This window comes from Schistocerca cancellata, chromosome 11, assembly GCF_023864275.1.
Source record: "Schistocerca cancellata isolate TAMUIC-IGC-003103 chromosome 11, iqSchCanc2.1, whole genome shotgun sequence".
NCBI lineage: Eukaryota > Metazoa > Arthropoda > Insecta > Orthoptera > Acrididae > Schistocerca > Schistocerca cancellata.
This window is the reverse complement of record NC_064636.1, coordinates 56,465,449-56,488,622: the sequence shown is the minus strand read 5'-3', so window position 1 is coordinate 56,488,622 and position 23,174 is coordinate 56,465,449. Positions and strand designations below refer to the sequence as shown.

The 23,174-nt window shown below is 41.5% G+C and overlaps 1 protein-coding gene and 2 non-coding genes across 3 annotated transcripts; 1 reads left to right on the top strand and 2 right to left on the bottom strand.

Annotated features, from left to right (window-relative positions):
- Positions 1–3,326: 3,326 nt before the first annotated feature.
- LOC126108188 (uncharacterized) lies at positions 3,327–21,836 on the bottom strand. Its single transcript, XM_049913428.1, has 4 exons — positions 21,727–21,836; positions 21,326–21,636; positions 4,917–5,185; positions 3,327–3,940 (listed from the first exon to the last, which is right to left on the bottom strand). Exons 1-4 carry the CDS (start codon positions 21,834–21,836, stop codon positions 3,602–3,604), a joined length of 1,029 nt encoding a protein of 342 aa, XP_049769385.1. The 3' UTR covers positions 3,327–3,601.
- Trnav-aac (transfer RNA valine (anticodon AAC)) lies at positions 19,994–20,066 on the top strand. The gene has a single exon. It is a non-coding gene; the product is annotated as a tRNA-Val (tRNA).
- On the bottom strand, positions 20,284–20,355 carry Trnap-cgg (transfer RNA proline (anticodon CGG)). The gene has a single exon. It is a non-coding gene; the product is annotated as a tRNA-Pro (tRNA).
- Positions 21,837–23,174: the final 1,338 nt, after the last annotated feature.

Sequence of the window (23,174 nt, the reverse complement as noted above, 5' to 3'; positions counted from 1 at the left end):
TCAGATTTAATCCAGGATAGTAAAAATCATCCTTTCTTCTTGTGTAGTAGCAATGCACATTGCCATTGCTTTTGGAATGGGAAGGGTTATTGGTAATAAATCTCTCTCTCTCTCTCTCTCTCTCTCTCTCTCTCTCTCTCTCTCTCTCACACACACACACACACAGATATACTGTATATATGTATACTAATATGAAATTCTAACTATCTGTTACTTAACTTTAAACTGGTGCAGCCCAAATAGCAAACAATTGAGTTATTCTTTCTCCTGCAAAGTATGTTAAGAGTTTTATTCTTAACTGTCTATGGCAATCTGTTACTAGACTAGAAATATCAGATCTTGAATGACAAAGGTAAGAGCATAATATAATTCACATAAATTTTTCATAAAACCTTTATTTTGCAGCACAATACAGTATTTACAACAAACTCAGCACTGAACAAATTTCTATTTTTTTTAAAGTAGACCAACACTACACACGAACCATTTAGTGACCCTTAAATAATATCGTTTTTGTAAGCAAGCTCCTTACACATCCTTTCTGAAAGGTTTCTGTTACAGTCTTCCCCAAATGGTGATTTCTGATCTCGAAATACTCAAATAAAATGGATTTTATAAGAGTTGTACGATGGTTTTCTGTGGGATCAATGCTCATTATATGTTCATTGACAGATGTAAATACATTGCTGTCAATTTCTGCCATAGCAGATGACAAGAGCACAAGCATTACATTTTTTTTGTCAGCATACCCTTTGCCTGCTGCAAACGATAGGCTTGTTCTGCTACTTTACAGATTTGAACAACATCCCTGGAAGGTGTTACTAAACCTCCCATATTCTTTCTCGTGAGGAGTTCATTTTCGCATTCTAATAAGCCATATAAAGAATTCGCACATTCAGTACAATATATGGTTTTCTTCAACTTATGTACTATAAATCCTGCAATTTACACAACAACATTTGTCACATTCTTTGACAGTTGTTTAAAACAAATAGAAGGGATACTGTAACAGTGATCATGAGACACTTTTTCAACATCAGGAATTTCAGCTCGGAAATTTATACATGAAACAAATGGGTTTGTTTGTACTTTACCCAGTGCTGAAGATACATTCAGAATAGAACACTCTTCAGTGTCTAAACAAGTTCCAAACTCTGAACCCCTTACTTGCTGATGTATAAGTAACCTTTTGTAAGCAGCTTTGAACTGAGTGGCTGTAGGGTTATTGTTATCACCACCATACCTCCTGATTGAACTAAAAAATGTCTCAATGTGATCTTGTAACAACTTGTGTGTCAGTAAGAATTTAAGTTGTGGATTAGGACTGCTTATCAGAGAATTGTATAACCTTTTGAGACTTTGAATTGACACAATAAAATCAAGGAAACAAGTCTTTCTGTTTGTAAACAAAACAGAGGGGCCATTTGCATCCAGTCTTAAATTCTTTATACACTCCTGGAAATGGAAAAAAGAACACATTGACACCGGTGTGTCAGACCCACCATACTTGCTCCGGACACTGTGAGAGGGCTGTACAAGCAATGATCACACGCACGGCACAGCGGACACACCAGGAACCGCAGTGTTGGCCGTCGAATGGCGCTAGCTGCGCAGCATTTGTGCACCGCCACCGTCAGTGTCAGCCAGTTTGCCGTGGCATATGGAGCTCCATCGCAGTCTTTAACACTGGTAGCATGCCGCGACAGCGTGGACGTGAACCATATGTGCAGTTGACGGACTTTGAGCGAGGGCGTATAGTGGGCATGCGGGAGGCCGGGTGGACGTACCGCCGAATTGCTCAACACGTGGGGCGTGAGGTCTCCACAGTACATCGATGTTGTCGCCAGTGGTCGGCGGAAGGTGCACGTGCCCGTCGACCTGGGACCGGACCGCAGCGACGCACGGATGCACGCCAAGACCGTAGGATCCTACGCAGTGCCGTAGGGGACCGCACCGCCACTTCCCAGCAAATTAGGGACACTGTTGCTCCTGGGGTATCGGCGAGGACCATTCGCAACCGTCTCCATGAAGCTGGGCTACGGTCCCGCACACAGTTAGGCCGTCTTCCGCTCACGCCCCAACATCGTGCAGCCCGCCTCCAGTGGTGTCGCGACAGGCGTGAATGGAGGGACGAATGGAGACGTGTCGTCTTCAGCGATGAGAGTCGCTTCTGCCTTGGTGCCAATGATGGTCGTATAATTGTTTGGCGCCGTTCAGGTAAGCACCACAATCAGGACTGCATACGACCGAGGCACACAGGGCCAACACCCGGCATCATGGTGTGGGGAGCGATCTCCTACACTGGCCGTACACCACTGGTGATCGTCGAGGGGACACTGAATAGTGCACGGTACATCCAAACCGTCATCGAACCCATCGTTCTACCATTCCTAGACCGGCAAGGGAACTTGCTGTTCCAACAGGACAATGCACATCCGCATGTATCCCGTGCCACCCAACGTGCTCTAGAAGGTGTAAGTCAACTACCCTGGCCAGCAAGATCTCCGGATCTGTCCCCCATTGAGCATGTTTGGGACTGGATGAAGCGTCGTCTCACGCTGGTCCAACTGAGGCGCCAGGTGGAAATGGCATGGCAAGCCGTTCCACAGGACTACATCCAGCATCTCTATGATCGTCTCCATGGGAGAATAGCAGCCTGCATTGCTGCGAAAGGTGGATATACACTGTACTAGTGCCGACATTGTGCATGCTCTGTTGCCTGTGTCTATGTGCCTGTGGTTCTGTCAGTGTGATCATGTGATGTATCTGACCCCAGAAATGTGTCAATAAAGTTTCCCCTTCCTGGGACAATGAATTCACGGTGTTCTTATTTCAATTTCCAGGAGTGTATATTCTTCAGCTTCATCCAGAAAAGACAAAATGTGGCTAGCAGTCTGCAATGACAGAGGTGCTTTATAACCTTTCGCTAACAGATTTCTACTGTTGAAGCAATCAAAAACATTGTTCATAATCCTTATGAACCTAACTGTTGGCTCACAGTCTTTAAAATCGTCTAGCTGCAAATCTTTGCCAAGAAATTCAAGGGCATTAGCTACACTATTACTCAATGTCTGTGCAGCAATTCTGACATTCATCTTATGGCGATACCACTCAACATGCTTCATTCTTACTTTTGTAGCAAGTTGAAGTGTCTCCACACATTGCAAATCATGTAACTTGGGTACATAATCCCATTTAATAGGATTTCTATTGCCATCAAAAATTGTGCCCTTACCAACTAAGGTATTACGTACTAACTTTAGCATGTGACATGGGTCAAGGAAAATACATATTTCATCATTACACAATGGATGCTTAAAGAAAGATTTTGTGTTAGCTAAAGAAAAAGAAGCACCTAGCTTTTCTATCATTGCAGTATTTACATGTGTTCCATCAAAAGTTACGGATATCACCTCAAGACCAGCATCAAAAGTAAACTTTAGAGCCTCATTCAATAGGTTAGATTTTTCTAGTGCAGTTAGTCCATTGACTAGAAAGTAACCAATTGGCAGTTTCCAAGAACTGTTAACAGCAGTTACCATAAATGTTAGTGCCTCATTTGCAACAGGAAGGTTATCATCATCAAGCTCTGCTCCATAATCTACATATCCAACAAATTTATTTTGACGAAATTCAATGCAATTTCGTCAAATGACATAGCACACAGCAATTTCTTGCTCTTGTTCATAAGCTCTTGACTCTTTATTCTGAGAGCAACTGCTTTGCTAAAACCTGGATTTCCATCAATCACACTGTACCACCTTCTCAGTGTCCGTGGATGTGGCAGAGATGTATTGAAATTTCTCCTTATGTAACTGTAAGCCTTGCTGCTGTAGAAATTAAGAGTTAAAGCAAAGGTCCGAAGAGCTGCTGGGTACTTTTCTCTTGTTTGACCTCTGCTGACATGCTTTAACAACTCTGATGTACCTGGTGGCAGCCTCTGAAAGCAATATGATACTCTCAGTAAAGAACTGCAAGAGCTAGGCTACAAACTGTCATTCGCTCAACATGTTCTGTATATCACATCATGCAGAAGACTCTACATTGATAAGGAAAGAGAAAACAACACATAATTAGCAGTTACAAACTAAATTTGTGCATAGAAGGAACAAAATATCATAACTGTTTCTACTATTTGTGCACATGTATGGTAGATCGAACATAGTTAAGTTTCCAAGAGTGTCTCCACTTTAATAAAAGTTACTGCTTTCTCATTTATATTAAATTATGGTGCTTTCTCCCACTTTATTTTATCCATTGTGGTTATTGAACACCACAACTGTTTTTGTAAATTACACTGTAGGAAATAATGCAACCAGTCACAAGTTTCTTTTAGTAGTGATTTCTATTGTACCATTACTAGCTTTGAGTCTGAGCCCATTGTCAGATGGTAGCATTGATTTCTTGCAAGTTTTATGTATGTGTCCCAAAATATAACAAAGTTCTAAGAGAGGAAATGTAAAGGAGAGAATTTCATGAAGTAAGTGCAATGTGTACAGTCTATATACAATCTAATACCTTTCAAGAAATATGTAATTTCAAAATTTTAGGACACACACATAAAACTGCAAGGAATTAGTGGTTTGCATGGCAATGGGTTCCAGGTCCGAAACTAGCAATGTTACAATAACAATCACTTCTAAAAAACTTGTGGCTAGTTGCAGTACTCTCCACAGTGTAATTTTATCCAATTATTTACATGAACATGTTGATATTTTTCAAAACAATGCCTACATTTGTGTGAATAGAGACTTTCTTACAATCAACTATGTCACTTGTCATGGAACCATAAGACAGGTACAATACTAGACTCTACACCACCTGATATTTATAATAAGAATGGCAATTTGGTATGTCTTCAATGTCATATGTCAAGAAATTATAAGTACTACTTGAAGTACATAGTTCTATCTTACCTTCAGCAAATTACCCATGGATTCACTTATAAGACTATTCCTTTGAAGGTCAATTATTAATGATTCCAAATTTAAAATTTTCTTCCTCATCCTGTGGGCTGATCGCTGCAAATTACTTAATTTTCTGGCTTTCTTCTTCAGCTGCTTTTTTGCAACACTTGCCATTTTACTAGCTATGCCAGGAACAGCCAAATCATCTTCCTTAAAATCTCCTATGTATCTAAAACATTTGCTTGTCCCAGCTTTTACTTCAGAAGCTTGTATAGTGGCTGCAAACAAAATACCAGTCCATTGAACGAAAATGTACATGAAAGAATTTCCCCTCAGTCTAACGCATATTACGACAATGTTACTTTAAGAAACGCTGTTACATTTTTACAGCCACTGCTTGACACTCTCCTTCTTACGTTAACATATTAACACAAAGTAAATATCTAGACTTACGAGAATTATGGGAAGTTCCTGCAATTTCGTCTAATGAATCTCTCTTAGTCGGAAGTTTGGGTCTCTTTGCTTGAAGATGCTCAGGGAAACCGAATTTTGTTGGCACGACGTCACTGTGAAGCCAATTCCCACCAGTCTTTTCTTTGTCGAAACAATTTTCTTCAAAGTGCTTCGAACAGATGCGTGTGTGCGCAGAAGGCTTGAAATCTTTTCGTTTCACTGCCTGTATCCACATCTGCCTGCGCCCTTCATTCTTTGGAAACCTATACGAAAGAGAAAAAGCAGCTTTGTGGCTTACCATTTCAAGAAATATATACGATTGCAATGTGGGCTTGGAAACACACACAGCACTTCAAACCGACAATTTACGTAACTGTGACGTTCTGGGTCAGGATATGATATACACAATAGTTTATCAGTATTCAAGAAATGCCACTAAATTAAACTAATAATACTTACACGTGAAATTTAATGTTACTTCCCTTCACAAAACGCTCGGTACAACCATAAGCACAACAGGATACCACCATTGTTTTGCCAATAGTCACGTGGTATAGCAGTAGAGAAGTTGGTGCCACGAAATTTACGTCATGACCAGTCTACCAATATCTATGGTCGAAGCCACTACTGCGCTAGTCACAGATAAGATGTATATAGCAAATATAAACATAATAAGCGCAGAGTGCAAACAAAATAGAGCTGCTGCGAATCTGCATCGTCACTTCCGACAGATGTTACCACTTTTAAAGATTAATTATTTATTTACAAGCACGGTGGATTCGCAGCAGCACTATTTTGTTTGCACTCTCCGCTTATTATGTTTATCTTTGCTATATACATCTTATCTATGACTAGTGCAGTAGTGGCTTCGACCATAGATACTAGTAGACTGGCCTTGCTGTGCAGAAGCTATAGGGCTGGTGTGGCTCCAACATAAACCACGTGACTGTTGGCAAAACGTGGCGGGATTTCAAATCAGCGGTCTGCCATCCTATGTTTGTATCGTATTTTACCAATATTTCTCAATTGACTGTCAAACGCTTCCTTTTCGATTTGCGAAAAATTATGACAGAACTACATTTGACCTGGATTTGCCCACAGTATCATTTATAAAATCTAACAAATACATCGAACGCCCCTCTGGTGGGCAGCGGGGCGAAATTACTATAAACTATCAATTAAAGTAAAATGTCGTTAAAATTGTTTTAAACACTAAGAGTAGGCTCGAGTCAAAACTTTAAATATTGGATTAGCCGCGTTTTGAGCTCTAGTCACTTTATAAAAGAAAATGGGATATGGGAATTATATCAACTATAGGTGCCAAAATTGTCGACTTTAGGAGCAGTCCCAATTTAGAGTATCAATTTTAGGTGCACTTCAAAGGTTCAGTTCCTACTATTTTTACAAAACTTTAAACTATCAGTTTACAAAAAATGATATTTTAGATGAAAGGTGAGACTTTGAAGTTTCAGAAAATAATTTTGGAGCCTACATTTATTTAATAGTATTAGAAGGTAGAAAAAAATTCTCTTCAAGTGTCGACTATAGGTGCTCTTACCTTATTATAGTCTCACTTGTATATACAAAAAGGTGTGTATGTGCCGATGACTTAAAGTTTTTCCGTTTCAGGGCCTGTATCCAAAGCTGCCTTCGATTTTTATCCCTAGGGAACCCATGAGTAGGAACGAGAAACAGTTATATTTACTTCTGTAACCGAATTATCACAGATAGTTTCCAAAATTTAATATGAGTCTGACTTTACATGCATCACTTTCAACACTTTAATTTACGTGATACTCTATTTCAAGTGTGAAAAAAAAAGAAAAAAAACCATATAAAAGTCACTTCAGCAGATTTCAATAAACGCATCTGCACTGTCATAGAAACACAAGTGAAATGTAATGCCATTTTCCCCGACAAAACGCTGAGTACAGCCATAAGCGCAACACGAAACAACCATGTTTTGCCAACATTCTCGTGACTTTAGCCCAGAGATGTTGGAGCCACGAAAATGACGTCAGGGCCAGTCTATTATATTTATGGTCGAAGAGTAGTGGCGACTTTGATATCTTTGACGCATGCGCTTTCAATCCTCAGCAGCTTTGTATCACGTGACTCTCCGTATAAATACGCACGCGCAAGCACTATGAACTCACAGTCTCTGACTCGCCTTGAAGATGGCTGGGAGGTTTCTAGCCGAAATATCGCATGAAGAATTGTCGCTGTCCCGAGTGCACGCCCGAAAGGTGATGGAACATTACTCACTGTTCAATAGTTCGTGTATGTAAAGTCTATTGGCATATCTCGTTGGTAAAAGTCGAAACTGCTGGTAATCGTAGCATTGCTTAACTTTCCCATTCAGAGAAATCCGAAATTTAGTTTTCGAACTTTATTCGATTTGCAGAAAAGCAACCCCAGAACATATTCAACTCATCCATTTATTTCTTTCTTTGCCTGTCGTTACATCACCGTCAATCATTGCAAACATAAGTACGGTATTCGTTCTTAGTTTCTACGATGTTCACCGATTTGTTTGCTTGGACGTTAGTTAGTCTCGAAGTAACTGAATCTGAAGCCTAATTTAGAACTTACTTAAAATCGACGAGATCGCTTTGTCAGCAGAAAAGAGTGATTACGTCGGTATTGAGGTGTACTGTAGTTTTATAATTGATTCCTGGAAAAACCACGTATTTTTATTGTACATCACTAGTGTGATAAACGAGAAAAGTCGCTTCTCTCCAAGGGTGTCTGTAGCGTCGCGTTTTGCTTTGGGAAACGAAGGTCGAAGAACTCTGCGAGAGGTATAATGGCGGTGTTTCAACAGCCGGCCGTCATCCGTAATCACAAACCACTGTGCCGGGGCTGTACTTGTAGTTCCGGTAGACCATAGTAAATGCAAGCCCATACTACGCCGTAGCGGAGAAGCGAGGCAGCTGTCCCCCAATTGAAGCAGCTGATCGCCGCCATTTGCAGGAATGAATCCTAGTACTGGGGTTGTGATTTGACGTATATGAGACGCAACAAGAGCAAATTGAAGCACAAATTAAAGACATGTTTGTTTAAAAAAGTACTGAGTATTCGAGTCTATTTTAAAAGTATACTTAAATGAATGAAGTTTCCTAATTTTCGAAATACATCTGCATAGAGACGCGAAATTTAAGAATGTAAGGCTCTTTCCTGACAAGGTGGAGCGAGTTTACATCGAGCTATTTGCATCAGATAATTAAATGAAACTTTTAAAGTAGCAGACAGTACGATTATTATTAAATTCACATAATTTTCCTGTCAGGTCCTGTTTGCTTCTTGCCGACTACTGTGTACATTTTGCACACTTACTTTTGTTTAGCACAGTATTGTCTACACTCGAATTTTGGTATGATTAATTGTAATACCCCATATCACTTAAAATAGTGTATGAATTTCATTCGCACATTAGTTTTTAACACTGATAGCACCTCTGAAAGTGGTTGAGTTTGCAACATTTGATGAAATATTTGACCATTTAGGAAGTACAATCACCACCTGATGACACATGTTAAGAATCTAAACGCAATTATTCAACGTACCTCTGATTCATACTTAATATATATGTGATTAAAAATCTAAATACCTATCATGTGCCTAGTTCTTCATTCAGTTCAACTTAGTACATTAACCCTGTTAGTATTTTTAGTAATTTATATACAAATACAATATAAATAATTGACATGCAACAAAGCACCTTTGTCTGTAATCTAACACTGCAACTTTTTCCCTATGTAGCTTCCAATTTTGGTAGCAGAAAGTTTATTAAATACAGTATAAGGTGTAAATATAGACATTAGGTTAGGCTATAGAACAATCTGCTGTCACCTACATTTAGCATTTGCATAATTGGCTTTGCAAACACTATACCTTTTTCAAATGATTGGAAATCCAAATACTGTCAGTATAGCATCGTCCTTCAGTTGATGCCTATTTACATAATTTCCCATGTAACAATTCTCTTCAAAATGAAGAGAGCGCAGCGAATGATTTGCTGTCGGTTGGAAGTTCTCTCTCCGAGTAGCAACAATCCATTTCCGATTTAGAAAATCATTTGTAAGGGGAAACCAAAACAAAAACAAACGCTCATGATGTATTGTTTCTCCGTGAAAATACTATATACAAGTAATGGAAAGTAACAAACAACCAGAAATGACTGACTTGTGAAATGTAACATTGTTTCCGTCTTCGTCTTTGCTTCCATTCTTACTGTTACAATTAAAAGCAGCACACAAGCGATCCATGTTTACGCACTGTTTCCCTGCAAATGGCGGCTTCTATCACGTTCAATGTGGGGACGCGACACTAGCGCCAATGCGCGCTCTACCTTTTATTTACTAAGTGTAAGAGTAAATGTCAGGTGGGTCGCCTGCTTAGTTTCGAGGGATCACACTAGAGCAGGGCTTAACAACTGGCCGGTTTTGTGCGCGAGTACTCGCGTCTGCTCAGGCACGTGCTCGCGAGCAGGTGCAAGGTCGCGGAGTAGGGAGGGAGGGGAAATGCGCGCGCACGTTTGAATGTGATCTCGCGTTCTTAGCAGATTTAACTAGCCATCTGAATGCTTTGAACATTTTACTACAAGGTAAAGATCTGCTAATTACTCATTTCATAGATCGAATACGAGCTTTTAAATTGAAATTGACACTTTGGGTGTGTCAGCTGGAATCAGGAAACCTAGCTCATTTTCTTAAATTATCATCCATGCAAGATGTTCACAGAGACTGTGAACGTTATTCACATAGTTTAGTTGATCAGCGCTTTCATGATCTGACAGCACTAGACAGTGATTTTGATCTGTTCTCTCCATATTCAGCGAATATTTAAGAGATTCGTCCTGAGCTGCAGCAAGAAATTGTTGACCTGCAGTGTGACAGAGAATACAGAGACAAATTTCAGAACAAGAAAAACATTTTGGAATTCTACAGACACTTCCCTCAGGATGGATTTCCACGTTTGCACAAACTGGCGGCTACAGTAATATCGATGTTCGGTTCAACGTATGTTTGTGAACAACTGTTCTCTGCAATGAAATGTAACAAGACGCGCCTGAGAAACGCATTGTCTGATCGAAATTTAAACTGCACACTGCGCCTAAAATGCACAAGAACAATTAATCTGAACATACACGCAATTGTAAAGGGCAAAAAGTACAAGATAACCGAGAATCCCACACTTCAGTGACACCTTTTACTGTGTAACAGTTCACAAATTAATGCGAATGTAGAGGCATACACTAAGCTAATAAAATTATGTGGCACGTGTACATTCTCCTTTATTTGTTTCAGTTGTCGCAGTAATAATTCGTGAGTGATATCCCTGCAAGTGGCCGCGAATTTACGTTGACTGGCGGCAGCTGTTGTGTGCCCCACGTGACTCTCCCCACTCTCCGCTCTGGTCCGGTAGGGGGGGTAGCGTGCTCGCGCTGCTCCGTGCTCGCGCCTTGCTGCTCACAGCTTGCTCCGCGAGCACGTATGTTGTGAAGCCCTGCACTAGAGGCTCTTCGGCAACGGCCTCCCTCAGGCTAGGCGCAAATTGAGACGCATACAGCGCGTGTGACGTGGCACGACACTACAGCGCGGCACGTACGTGCCGCACGAGTCGCGCGGGTGCAGCGCATGTTGCGACGCGCACACCACACTTCGCACGCGCCGACTGGCGACGCTCTGCGCTGACAGAACGGAAGCGAGTACAGCCTGTTATCTTTCTCAAACGATTTTACAGAAACTATTCACGGAAAATACATGATTTTTGCCTTACTTGTAGCGTTATATGTCAGCTTCGTGGCGAAGTGCCCATCACCTCGCTAATGACCAATCTTATTGTGATGTACACATTTTAGTAAACCACTACGCAAAACTCAAAAAGTTGGCAACGAAAATTAGGGGTCGCTATGACTTTGCGTTTGATGCGTATTACACCATATGTTGCTGCTGAATTTTTGTTTAGACTTGGGAGGAGGTCTCTATCTGCCTCCGATCTCGAGAAAATGGATCCCATGTAGCGCGCTCACTTCCGATCTCACGCCCGCGAGAGTGAAATACTCGCAACATCTCTGATATCTTCTAAACCGCTCGAGACATCGAAACTTACACTCCCCTTTTTATGTATTTCACTCCAGTGACTGTAATTTTTTAAGAGTTATCGACAGCTAGCGAAACAAGAGCTTCCTAGAAAGAAAATAAATATGAAATCTCTTCTTGTATTTTACTGCATACCGACACTACTAAGTTTTTCGTAAGCTTTGGAGCACTGTGATTGCCAATTACTTGTTTAATGAGGCACTCCATTTCGGAATTCTGTCTCAATAGCTGCTGTGAGATGAGTTTGACAAATTACACTGTGACAAAGGAAGTACAATTAAACCAGTCAGCAAGAGAAATGTGGCCGTTACTCACAAACGGTGATGCTTCTTCCAATGAGAAAAGGTTAACAACTCACACAAAAATAGATTTCCAATTCTGTTGGAATTTTGATGGAATCCCCATAACCCATCGTATTTTTAACACTGAGCGACTGGAATGGAAACTTACCAAAAGATTTTATTCCTTCTCTTGATCTGAGCAGTATTAAGATAATGACGAGCGTTCCTTCAGGCGGAATGACAGGCACATGCCAGATACTGGTTACTCACCTACGGCTTGCCAAACTGACAATGCGTGATCGCGAATAAAATAGTTGTTATTGAGAAAAATAAACAATTGATCTGTCGCACAACACAATGGTCAGTATATTGTCAGCAGCGGAGGATAATGCGCGCGACAGGAATGCACCAGCCATGCGATGTGTGCCTTGTGAGCTGGAGTTCGAAAACATTGTCATCAAAGTAGATCTGCCTTTGTCATCTGTACATTTCAAAAAATTAAATATATCTAATCATGACACTCTTTTAGGATATTTCTACTTTCGTAATAATACCAATCATTTTCTTCATTTGTGTAGCCTGTTGAATAATTAGTTTATTAATGCTGATAATGTGCATGCAACAATTGAAATGCTTTTTCTCATCACGGCGAACCAATTAAAACATTGTTATTTGTGACTGCTTTTCGACTGTTTCTAGCTTGCAGTGGAAATGTGATGTTCACATGCATGTAGTACAGTGTGTCGTATTACATTATTACTTCCATATCAGAGTAATCACAGTGAAACTTCTATACTTCAGATCTTGGACGCTTTTTACCAGGAGCACAAAGGGATCACAACTGTGGAGATTATCTCTTTCGAAATTTTTGTAACAGATCGTACAGATACGCCAGCATACTAGGCAGCGATAAGGTAACCTTGTTTTACTTTCCTGTCTTGGTTCTTAATCACATGATTTTACAATAATCCTTGCTTCGTTATTCACTACCCTCTGTCCCTTCTTGCGAACTGAAAACATTGCGGAGGCATATGATACAATTCCAGCGGCGAGTGGCTCATCAGTTACTGAAGTATGAATTTTTCTTGACAGAAGAAAAACAAAACTATACACATATAAATAACAAAAGTATAATGTACTAAAGAAGAAAACTGGAGCGTTTACATGGGGAAGAACGAAACACTACCCAAAGGCAATAAAATTTAGTACACAGTAAGGCAAAATTTATCGTATTGGCAATACTACCACTGCTCATATGAGCCGTTCCGATGTGAGCATATGGCCGGGCTGCTTTTCCGCTCCCCGCCTCAAATTTCCCACGGTGCTAGCGAGGCACGCTCGACGCGAGAAACAAACTGTGCCTCAACCACAACGCCGCGCGAACTGGCGCAGGCGCGTGTCGCGTCCCAGTCGCGTCGCGTCGCAGTTTGCGCCGCGGCCCCATTTGAACCTGTGATGTTACAAAAACGCGCGCTGCGCTGCGTCGCGCTATACGCGTCTCAATTTGCACCTAGCCTGATGTCAAGGGTGGCGTGGTGGGGTGACAGAGGGGAGAGGCCGAGAGAGCGTTGCCGCATCTGTGTAGGCAGCAACGAGGTTATTACATAGAAGATTTGGGCCAAAGCGTTCGGCAGCGAGCGCTTCCGCGTGACGTCACTGTCGAGAAGAGACTTTTTTTCACGTTCGCGCATCGCAGTACTCCGCTTAAGCCACCATTAATTTACGAAACTGAAGGGCGATGTAATGAGATATGAGTTCGTTTGACGCTTACCTACACAGGGACTTAACGTTACTGCTTCCTACGCCAATGAAACTCTCACATTGTCTTTCTAGTAATGACAGATGTATAACTACGTATTATAGATCATCTTGACATACACATTCTATTATTCAACATTTTCTATGATATAAGTTATAACTTGCCATCCTTCAGTCGTTATTAAGTATTACACATTTTAATAGTACAGGAAACGCAACACTCATAAGAGCTTTCAGTTTCTAAACGCAATTTTTTCGTCACAATCAGCAATTGTGAATATCATTTTTTTCGTGCAGATATTCGGTAGAAAGGAAACGCTATAATTCCATTTACTTGTCATTCCTGCGTTTGATGATTCTGAAGCTTCAGTATTGATCGCCGTACTTCAAGAATTTAACGACAAATTAAACACCTTGATGCGGTCTGGAATGAAATGCGGAAGCTCTCCATGTGTGTGTTCCTTTCTGCCGCTGTTTAGCCCTCACTGTCTTTGCTGACGTGTTGAGGTGCCTTATTCGGATGAAGGTGCAGTAATGATCTTCGTGTAAATTGTGGAGATCTCTTGAGAAATAATTTGACGCTTCCGATTAAAAGTTTTGGCAGTTTTTTATTCACATTTGCTTCTTTAGACAGAGAGCTGCCTTTGAAGAGACGATTAAGCCAGGACGAGGTAGTTTCTCAGTTGCCCCAGAGCTTATGGGACCTTTTGACACTACTATTATCTTGTCACTATGATGGAGTCGGATCTGGAAGAAATACACTGAGTGATGTATTTTTGCGTCTCTTTCGTGACCAGCAGTATACAGACTGCTCCCAGGCTCCATATAAACCACATGCCATAACAACCCGTACCTGGCTATGAGGTCTGTATATGGCGTCACTTTTTGGTCATAGCACATGCCAATAATTTCATCCGATGCTCAACACACACAAATTTTCTGCTTCACTTAAGCTTGTTTTTTGCTTACTCATGAAGTGCTTTTAGCAAAACTTTTGTGTACCTTAGTCGTCAGTGCTGTATAGATACTTAATGCTTTCCATTACTTCCTCTGTTTGCTTAACGCGTGAAGCAGTAATAGCGGATAACAATATCCTGAGAACGAAAAGCAAATTAAACGCTGAATTCTTTTCTCTCAATGGTGATAATTCTTCATTGAGTATTTTCATTTCATCCTCGATAAGACCTTTCTCTGATTCTATGCTTTGATCTAGATTTACGAGTTTCAATAGCTTATAGAATTTGCAGTCGGCTTTAAGACGTATTTTGGTTGAAGTTTCTTTAATTCAGCTTGTAGATACCGTAAATCAACGTCCTCTCCAAAGTGTATGCTACAGGCAGTAGCATTATTAATGTTAATGCTGTCACTACTGCTACAGAGCTGAACCTACCGAGCAAATGTTTCAGGAATTTGACGGAACTTATGACAGGTAATACTACTGCCTTTTAGTCTTCTGATTACAGTTTCTACACACAGCGATAGGACAATTCAGCATTATTAATGTCAAACATAGCGAACGAACTCGAAAGAAGACAAAAATAAACAGCAAAAAACATGAAACTTAATCGCTTCAACACGTAACAGTGCGCGCAAACTGTACGGAGCTTCTCGACGGTGACGTATTGCGCAGATCGGAGCAGTTCTGTGCATAGTATGAGCCCTCCCTGAGGCAAGTTCTTCACAGTACGATGAGAAGCCAGACCTTTTGAAATAAGCAATGTTGGAAAATACTTCTAATAAATAATGGAAAGGAGCGCCGCAATAAAAATTTTGCGCTTTCTCCGCTGTGCGCAATTTTGCCTGTAGCAGCTGGATCGTTCTGTAATAGGGAGCCGTGATGAGCCAATATTCATAACTAGGTTTTGTGCTGAAAACTGACCGTCTACAGCAGACGTTACAACATAGTGTCACAAGATAATTCTGTTGCATAATTTTGCATACAGCTGCAACTGGCCGCAGTAACATGCGTTGCAATTAATGATATCTACTTTATCCTCATTTCATAGGGAATGAATAAAAACGTCGACCAGTGACATAAGGATCAATAATCTGCTTGAATAGGATTACACAAGTAATTGCTCCTTAATTCAGCTCATGCCGATTCATAGAATGATTTTAGGTTCGGTTTGTTTGTTATGAAGCACGTGTGTATCGTTGCTAATGACTGAGTTGGGGTCAGCGCATTTAATTAATTCGTTTTCCGAGTCTTGTACATTGGCTAATGCTCGCTTTTATGTTGTTCTAGCCTCTAACAGAGACAGTGTGCAGTTTTGATTGATGATTTGTGAAGTAATTCCAACCTACTACAATGAAGAGAACATTAATATTGATGAATGGAATATCAATTTTGTTGTACAATGCCAACAGTAATACGCTGATAACCGCTTGATTTGCCTCTTCCTTATAGTTCTGTCAGGTCACAAGTTGCGTTTATCCCCTATATTACGCAAGACTTAACGAGGTAAAGCCGTTTCTGTAATACGAGGGCGGTTCAGAAAGTAACCTCCGATCGGTCACAGTGCGGGTTGTGGGGGGAGTAGCGACGCCATCTGTGCGTTCACGCACTCAACAGGTCAGTCGGCATCAAGCCGTGGTCGAGTGAACGTCGTACCTGCGCTAGTTTAGTTTTTGTGGCAGTTTGAAATGTCTGCTGCAATAGAAAACCCCGCCAAATGTGAAGTGCGTGCTGTCATAAGGTTTTTTACAGCCAAAGGATATTCTGCAGCAGCTATTCATCGTGAGCTTTGTGCCGTGTACGGACCAAGAGTTATGAGTGAAGGAGTTGTCCGTGAATGGGTACGTTTATTTAAAAGTGGACGAGAAAATGTTCGTGATGAAGAGAGGAGTGGTAGACCATCATCGGTGACTGATGAACTCGTTCAGACAGTCGATGCAAAAGTTTGTGAAAATCGACGTTTCTCAATGTCGGAGTTGTCTACTGGTTTTCCACAGATTTCTAAGACTCTCTTGTACGAGATAGTGACAGCAAGATTGGGTTACCGTAAGTTCTGTGCACGATGGGTGCCCAAAATTCTTACCGACCACCACAAAACTCAAAGAATGGCCTCTGCATTAGACTTTCTGTCACGTTATGAGGACGAAGGAGAACCATTGTTAAACAGAATCGTGACCGGTGACGAAACCTGGATTAAGTACGTGAACCCTGAGACAAAAGAACAATCAAAGATGTGGGCACATTCAAATTCGCCTACCAAACCAAGAAACGCCTCGCAAGATTTTTCTGCCAGAAAACTGATGGCAACGGTGTTTTGGGATGCCAAAGGGGTGTTGTTGGTTGAATTCATGGAACGTGGTACGACCATTAATCAAGACGTGTACTGTGAAACAATAAAAAAGTTACGACGGGCTATACAGAACAAACGCCGTGGTATGCTGACTTCCGGTATCGTTTTTTTGCACGATAACGCCCGTCCTCACTCTGCTCGCAGAACAACGGCCCTTCTTGAGTCCTTCAAGTGGGACATTATCAACCATCCACCTTACAGCCCAGACCTGGCGCCAAGTGATTATCACCTCTTCATGCATTTGAAGAAATGGCTCGGGTCACAGCGGTTTGATGACGACGAAGAGCTCAAAGATGCGGTCACAGGCTGGCTCCAGGCACAAGCGGGTGATTTTTATGCAGAAGGAATTTCAAAGCTTGTGAAGAGATACGATAAGTGCCTCAATCGCTATGGAGAGTATGTAGAAAAATAGTGCAAAGATGTAGTTGTAAGATGTATATATTAAAATATTTTTATTTAACTTGGTGTATTTTTTTAAATCAACCGGAGGTTACTTTCTGAACGGCCCTCATATAAGGGCCAAACGGTAATACTACAGACGTCTTCCGTTTAAATTAACTACTCGTTTCTACACAGTAAAGATAAAGATGACAGACCAGTTTTTACCGGCTATGAGTAAAATGCCAGGATGGTTTAGTAAAACTGTCTCTACGAAGCAACTGTGTCCCCTAAAAGAAAAGCCATACAAGAGGTAGCAGGGGCAAGTTTTATAACGAAATGTTTTCTTTTCCGTTGAGGGCGGATTGTTCGAAGAATATGAAAATTTGAATATAATAAGGTACTTGTGGAGGGAGGGGTACATGGACGTGCAAATCAGAAAAACGTTACATTGTGATTAAGAGGAAGATCTATTTCATCACATCACATAGAAACTGACATCGATTAATACATGTTATCCATAGATGTAAAATTCTTTTGTGCCCAGAACATCATGTGAGGAAAAGTCGGTGATTCCCCGAAAACCCATCAGATCTAATCAAAATCATGTGATACATATGGTATTAAATATAACCGTTCTCATGAACTAAAGGAAATTAAAAGAGTTAACAGACGTGTTGGACAGACACAGTGTTTCATAAATAAGCAAACTGTAGACAGAAAATAAACACAGTAAAATATAATACATAGTAAGGTAAAATTAAACTTTAGCTTTGCAATAACAAAGTTATGGTGTGAATTTGTTTATTTACCCCGCGAAGTTTGGATGCTTTTGAGTCTTTTGCTGGATACATTTCGTTTGAAATCCAAAGTAGCTCCTTCTGCAGCCGTACTTTACAAAGCATTTCTAAGATATACTTTCGATGCATTGAGCACGGATCAAGCTGAAGCCATCGAGGATACAAACGTTCATTGTCCTTCATCACTGAACTCACAAGGCTGCAGTATACGCCAAACTGGTAATGGACAGTTTTGAACACGTCGTTGAATACTTTTAAAGTAGATCTAACTACGGCAGTCAGATTTTCTGAAGGGGCTCTTAATTCGCCCAAGTCTTCCGCGGACGTCTGATAAGCTTTGTAAAATATATAAGAGTTCATCCGCACTTTCCAGAGTCTTGTTGCCTTTAAGCAGTTCCGACACACAAACGTCACAATTAAATTTTTTGACGCTGGCTGACTCCGTCACTCTAATTCAGCACCGTGCACAAGCTCATGTGCTTCGTGTGCAGCTTTTTTCGAAACACGCTTTTCGCAGTCTCCATTCGTGCTAACATTAATTGCCGAAGAGGTCACACAATCGTTGCCTTCCAGCACAGAACGGTCCTCATCGAGTTCACAGTTCGCCGAATCAACGGGTTGTATCAGTGATGCTACCACTACGTGCTGCAAGTTTCTGCGGAATTCCTGGCAGCTGGGATTCCTGTTGAAACCTGATCGTTAGTGGATTACTGAAAATACATTTTCTATGGGATCTTGGTTCACCCGCGATGTTGCTTTTCATGTCATTCCACAGCGTCAACAAAGCACGAATTGTGAGCCCAGGCTTCTTGCCCGCTAACGAAGTGGTTGCTTTTGGTGACATAATTTGCAATAGCGACTGCGCGAACTGGCGGTACCGCGTACGCAAAGCAAGAGTAGCTGATGCTACTGAGGACTCGGCCGCGAGCATTTCCGACGACTTCTTCGGCTCTTATTCTTGATGGCATTCAGACAGGCATAATGCGGGATTTCAACAAAGAAAACATCGAGGGCATTCAAATTGGTAATGAACACATTACATATCTGGCCTATGCAGACGACATTGCACTATTAGCATGCACACGAGAAGATCTGAAGAGAAGTATCCAGACCTCGGAGTTATTGGCAGCTAGGATCGGTCTACAAATTAGCTCTGAAAAGACAGAGTATATGACCATAGGAAGAAAGATCCAGCACTCTCAAGATTTAATTGTGAACAACACCAGGTATAAACATGTGAAAGAGTTCAAATACCTCGGATCATTTTTTACAGAAGTAACATCAACTGAAGCAGAGATAAAAGCACGACTGCAGGCGGGAAACAGATACTATCACTCTCTAGACCCTATATTAAAATGTAGAAGTGTCTCGCAACAACTAAAGCTACGGTCGTATAAGACATTAATAATGCCGGTAATACTTTATGGTTCTCAAATCTGGAGCACTCGAAAACGAGACCTTAAGCGACTGCTAACATTTGAAAGGAAAGTCCTCGGGAAAATATTTGGACCGGTCAGAGATCAGACTACTGGAGAATGGAGAAGACGCCATAACACTGAATTAGAAGAGTTGTACGAGGAGCCTAACATCTTGGGAGTGATGAGAAGCAAACGACTGCAATGGGCTGGACATGTTGTTAGAATGGAGGCAACAAGATGGCCCAAAATCACAATGGACTGGATCCCGTCAGGCAGCAGACCAGTGGGAAGACCTGAAAAGAGGTGGATCGATGGAGTGAGAGAAGACCTGTTGCAGCTGCGAGTCACGGAAAACTGGAGACAGATAGCAGAAGACAGAGACGGATGGAGAGCTCTAACTGTGGTGGCGCGCGGTCCTCTGGGCCTGATCGCGTGATGATGACGATGATGATTCAGACAGGCAAGGGTGCTGTCGATTGTTGCATACGAATGCGAAATACCTGCATTGTGCGTTTCCGCAAAGTGATTTTTACGCCAAAGTTGCGATCGTCCTACAAGTTGTGTCAGATGTGGAGCTCAGAGCGTAGCAGTTTCCGTGGTGTAGCGGTTATCACGTCTGCCTAACACGCAGGAGGTCCCCGGTTCGATTCCGGGCGGAAACACTTTTTCGTCGCACTCAACAAGACACTTGCTACAATCTCTACTGCGACCATTTAAATCAATTTCAAACGTCCCACCACCAGGGTGCAGATGGCTCAAATGATACGTGAAACTCTTTCAGAACCGGCTACTTGGTTTTTGTGCTTACCTGGAGGGCTGGAAATGCGCGGAACAGCCGCCGGCGTGCCGGTAGTTGCCGCACGTTTGCACAAAACGCAAGGGCTCGTCCGGAATTTGAACCCGGGACCTCCTGCACCCGAAGCAGGAGTCATACCCCTAGACCAACGAGCCTGTTCGTAGCGGCTAAGCGCTGCACATGACTGACGCCTCCGTTCTTGGTATCACCATGCAGAACTGCTGCTCACCCAGCGTTCTCCCTGACTGTTGCGGTTTGATTGTTTTTATCGATGTCTTTTACTATAGCAACTTGTAGAATCGGACGGAGCTCGTAGCCGATGCCCTCGCTTACGCAGGAAAAATCTGTTGCCACTACGTAAAACATGGAGGAATCTCACAGTGTTTCTGCGGATGGTTAACGACCCTCCATGTTTTTAACCAATCCAGGGAGTCCTGTAGATAATCCTCTAACCAACTTTTTTGAGTGCTTAGAGCATAGGCGAATGGTTTCGAATCATAGAGGATCTTGCTATTCATTGCATCGAACAAATTGTTCAGTCTTGCCAGAAAGGAAGCTGTATTCATTGCTGTTTTGCTCTGAAGCTCCGACTTGGAATACGCTGATAGAATAGTGGCCGAGACGGAATGACTGAACACTTGTGTTGCAAGTCAAACACTCATTTTTTTTTCAAAATTATTTGAACTGACGTGTTTGTGACTGAGAGAGCAGCACATTCTTGTCGCCCTTCCTATCTAGTTGATACTTTTTGACAATGTCTTGACACAATATCATCCGAATCAGTTTGGATATCTCTCTCCAGCAAACGGTTTAGAATACTTTTCAGGAGATGACACACATCGTACATAAATATAAAACATTGCTGCGATAATTAAAGAAAGTTTTTTAAGTTGTAACACCGAGATCACGCACTAATGAACGGTTATTGGACCCTTGGTCCAAACAGTGCAACTTCAAACCTTTAAGCCAACAGTAAAAAGTTTCTCTAATACAACGAAGAGCAACTGTCTCATTACATCAGATTTGGTCTGTTTACAAGACGTAAAATAGGCAACAGGTAATTCCATTTTTGCCGCAGCCCACGAACAAGGAACATGAGAGACTGTGTTGCCACCTTAGACGTACGTCTTAGGCTGCCAAAATCTGCATAGCCCTCAATGATATCATACTTAGCATAGTAACTGAGACATTTCCTCACACTCATTTCGTCGAACACCAATACACAACCTTGGCAACTATCATCCATTGTCTTCACTTTTTCTACAAGATGTTCGAATAGTTTAGTTTCTGTGCCCGCTATAATATCCATTTCACTGACCCACTTCTGAATAATTTTTTTCGAAGGTAGCTTCATTCCAACTTCATATGCGGCAGGACTTTTATAAAATAAGCTCAACGACGGCCGCCTCTCCGCTTCTGTCCAAAGAGTGAAAGGCCTGAAAACAATAAATGCGACCGTTTAATGCAGTTATTAAGAAAGTTGACGATAGTTAATGTATTTGACGTCACCGGAGGACGTTACTTACTTGTGTAGAAGCTGCATACCAAATAATGTTCCACATTTTGGAGACATATGCGTAACAGCCTCCGTTGCCACAGCTTTTAGATCAGGCTTCTTCGTGGCAAGATGTCGCATTCTCCACGGTTTTTTCCTCTGCTTTGTCAATTTTAACTTTTGCTCGTTAATTCCTTGTGTCAGCTGTCGTTTTCTTGGTGTTAAATCTGTTGGCAGCGACGTATCTGGCGAACTATGGACTAGCTCACGGGCAGGTGGCGAACAGCTCCCTTGTTGGTGCATTTCGTAATCGCTCTGTTGTCTACTGTTGTCTTCGTTTTCTACGTCTGCAGGCTCTTACAGAGGTTCTGGATTTGGCACAGCGTTAAATACTAGTTTTGTTTTCAACTCATTCATAAAAGAATTGTCAGTGAAGTGAAGAGCACATAGGAATTTATTACGCAGCTGACTCTGTTTCCACAACGCAGAATCCACTCTTGACACCTGTAACGTAAGGGCGAATTAGTAAAGCGAAATCGCATCTGGCTAATTAAATGGAACTGAGACATTAATAGATGAAAGAGCTTGGAAATTACGGTGTCTAGAAATGTGGTTATTCATCAGCACCTTAGTAACTACATTTCACTTTGTAATGCTCTGTTAGAGAAACAGCAGATGCACCGATGTTTTAAAGAACATCGCTTTGCTGTAAGCTAGGAAAATATTTTTCGAAATGGGGGACTGAAATAAAGTTCTCTTCGGGCAGTAAGTACAGAAACCGTTGAGGAAGAAACAACGGGACAGTATGTTAGTGCATGGACGTGAAAACAAATGAAGTTGAACGATAAATGAAAAATATATGGCTCTCGAATAACACATTATCACACAGGACCCATGAGGAATGTGCAAAAAAAGGACAAAGCATGAAATGATAAACGTTTCGCTAAATTTATAAATGCTGGTCACAGTGTCTAATTGGACCTGGAATTAGACGTAACATACAAAATACGAGGTGCATTCAAGTTCTAAGGCCTCCGATTTTTTTTCTCTGGACTGGAAAGAGATAGAAACATGCGCATTGTTTTAAAATGAGGCCGCGTTCATTGTCAATACGTCCCAGAGATGGCAGCACCGTACGGCAGATGGAATTTTACCACCAGCGGCGAGAATGAGAACTGTTTTAAATACTTAAAATGGCGACGTTTTCCTCACTTGAACAGTGTGCAATCATTCGTTTTCTGAATTTGCGTGGTGTGAAACCAATTGAAATTCGTCGACAGTTGAAGGAAACATGTGGTGATGGAGTTACGGATGTGTCGGAAGTGCGTTCGTGGATGCAACAGTTTAATGCAGGCAGAACATCGTGTGACAACAAACCGAAACAACCTCGGGCTCGCACAAGCCGGTCTGACGACACGATCGAGAAAGTGGAGAGAATTGTTTTGGGGGATCGCCGAATGACTGTTGAACAGATCGCCT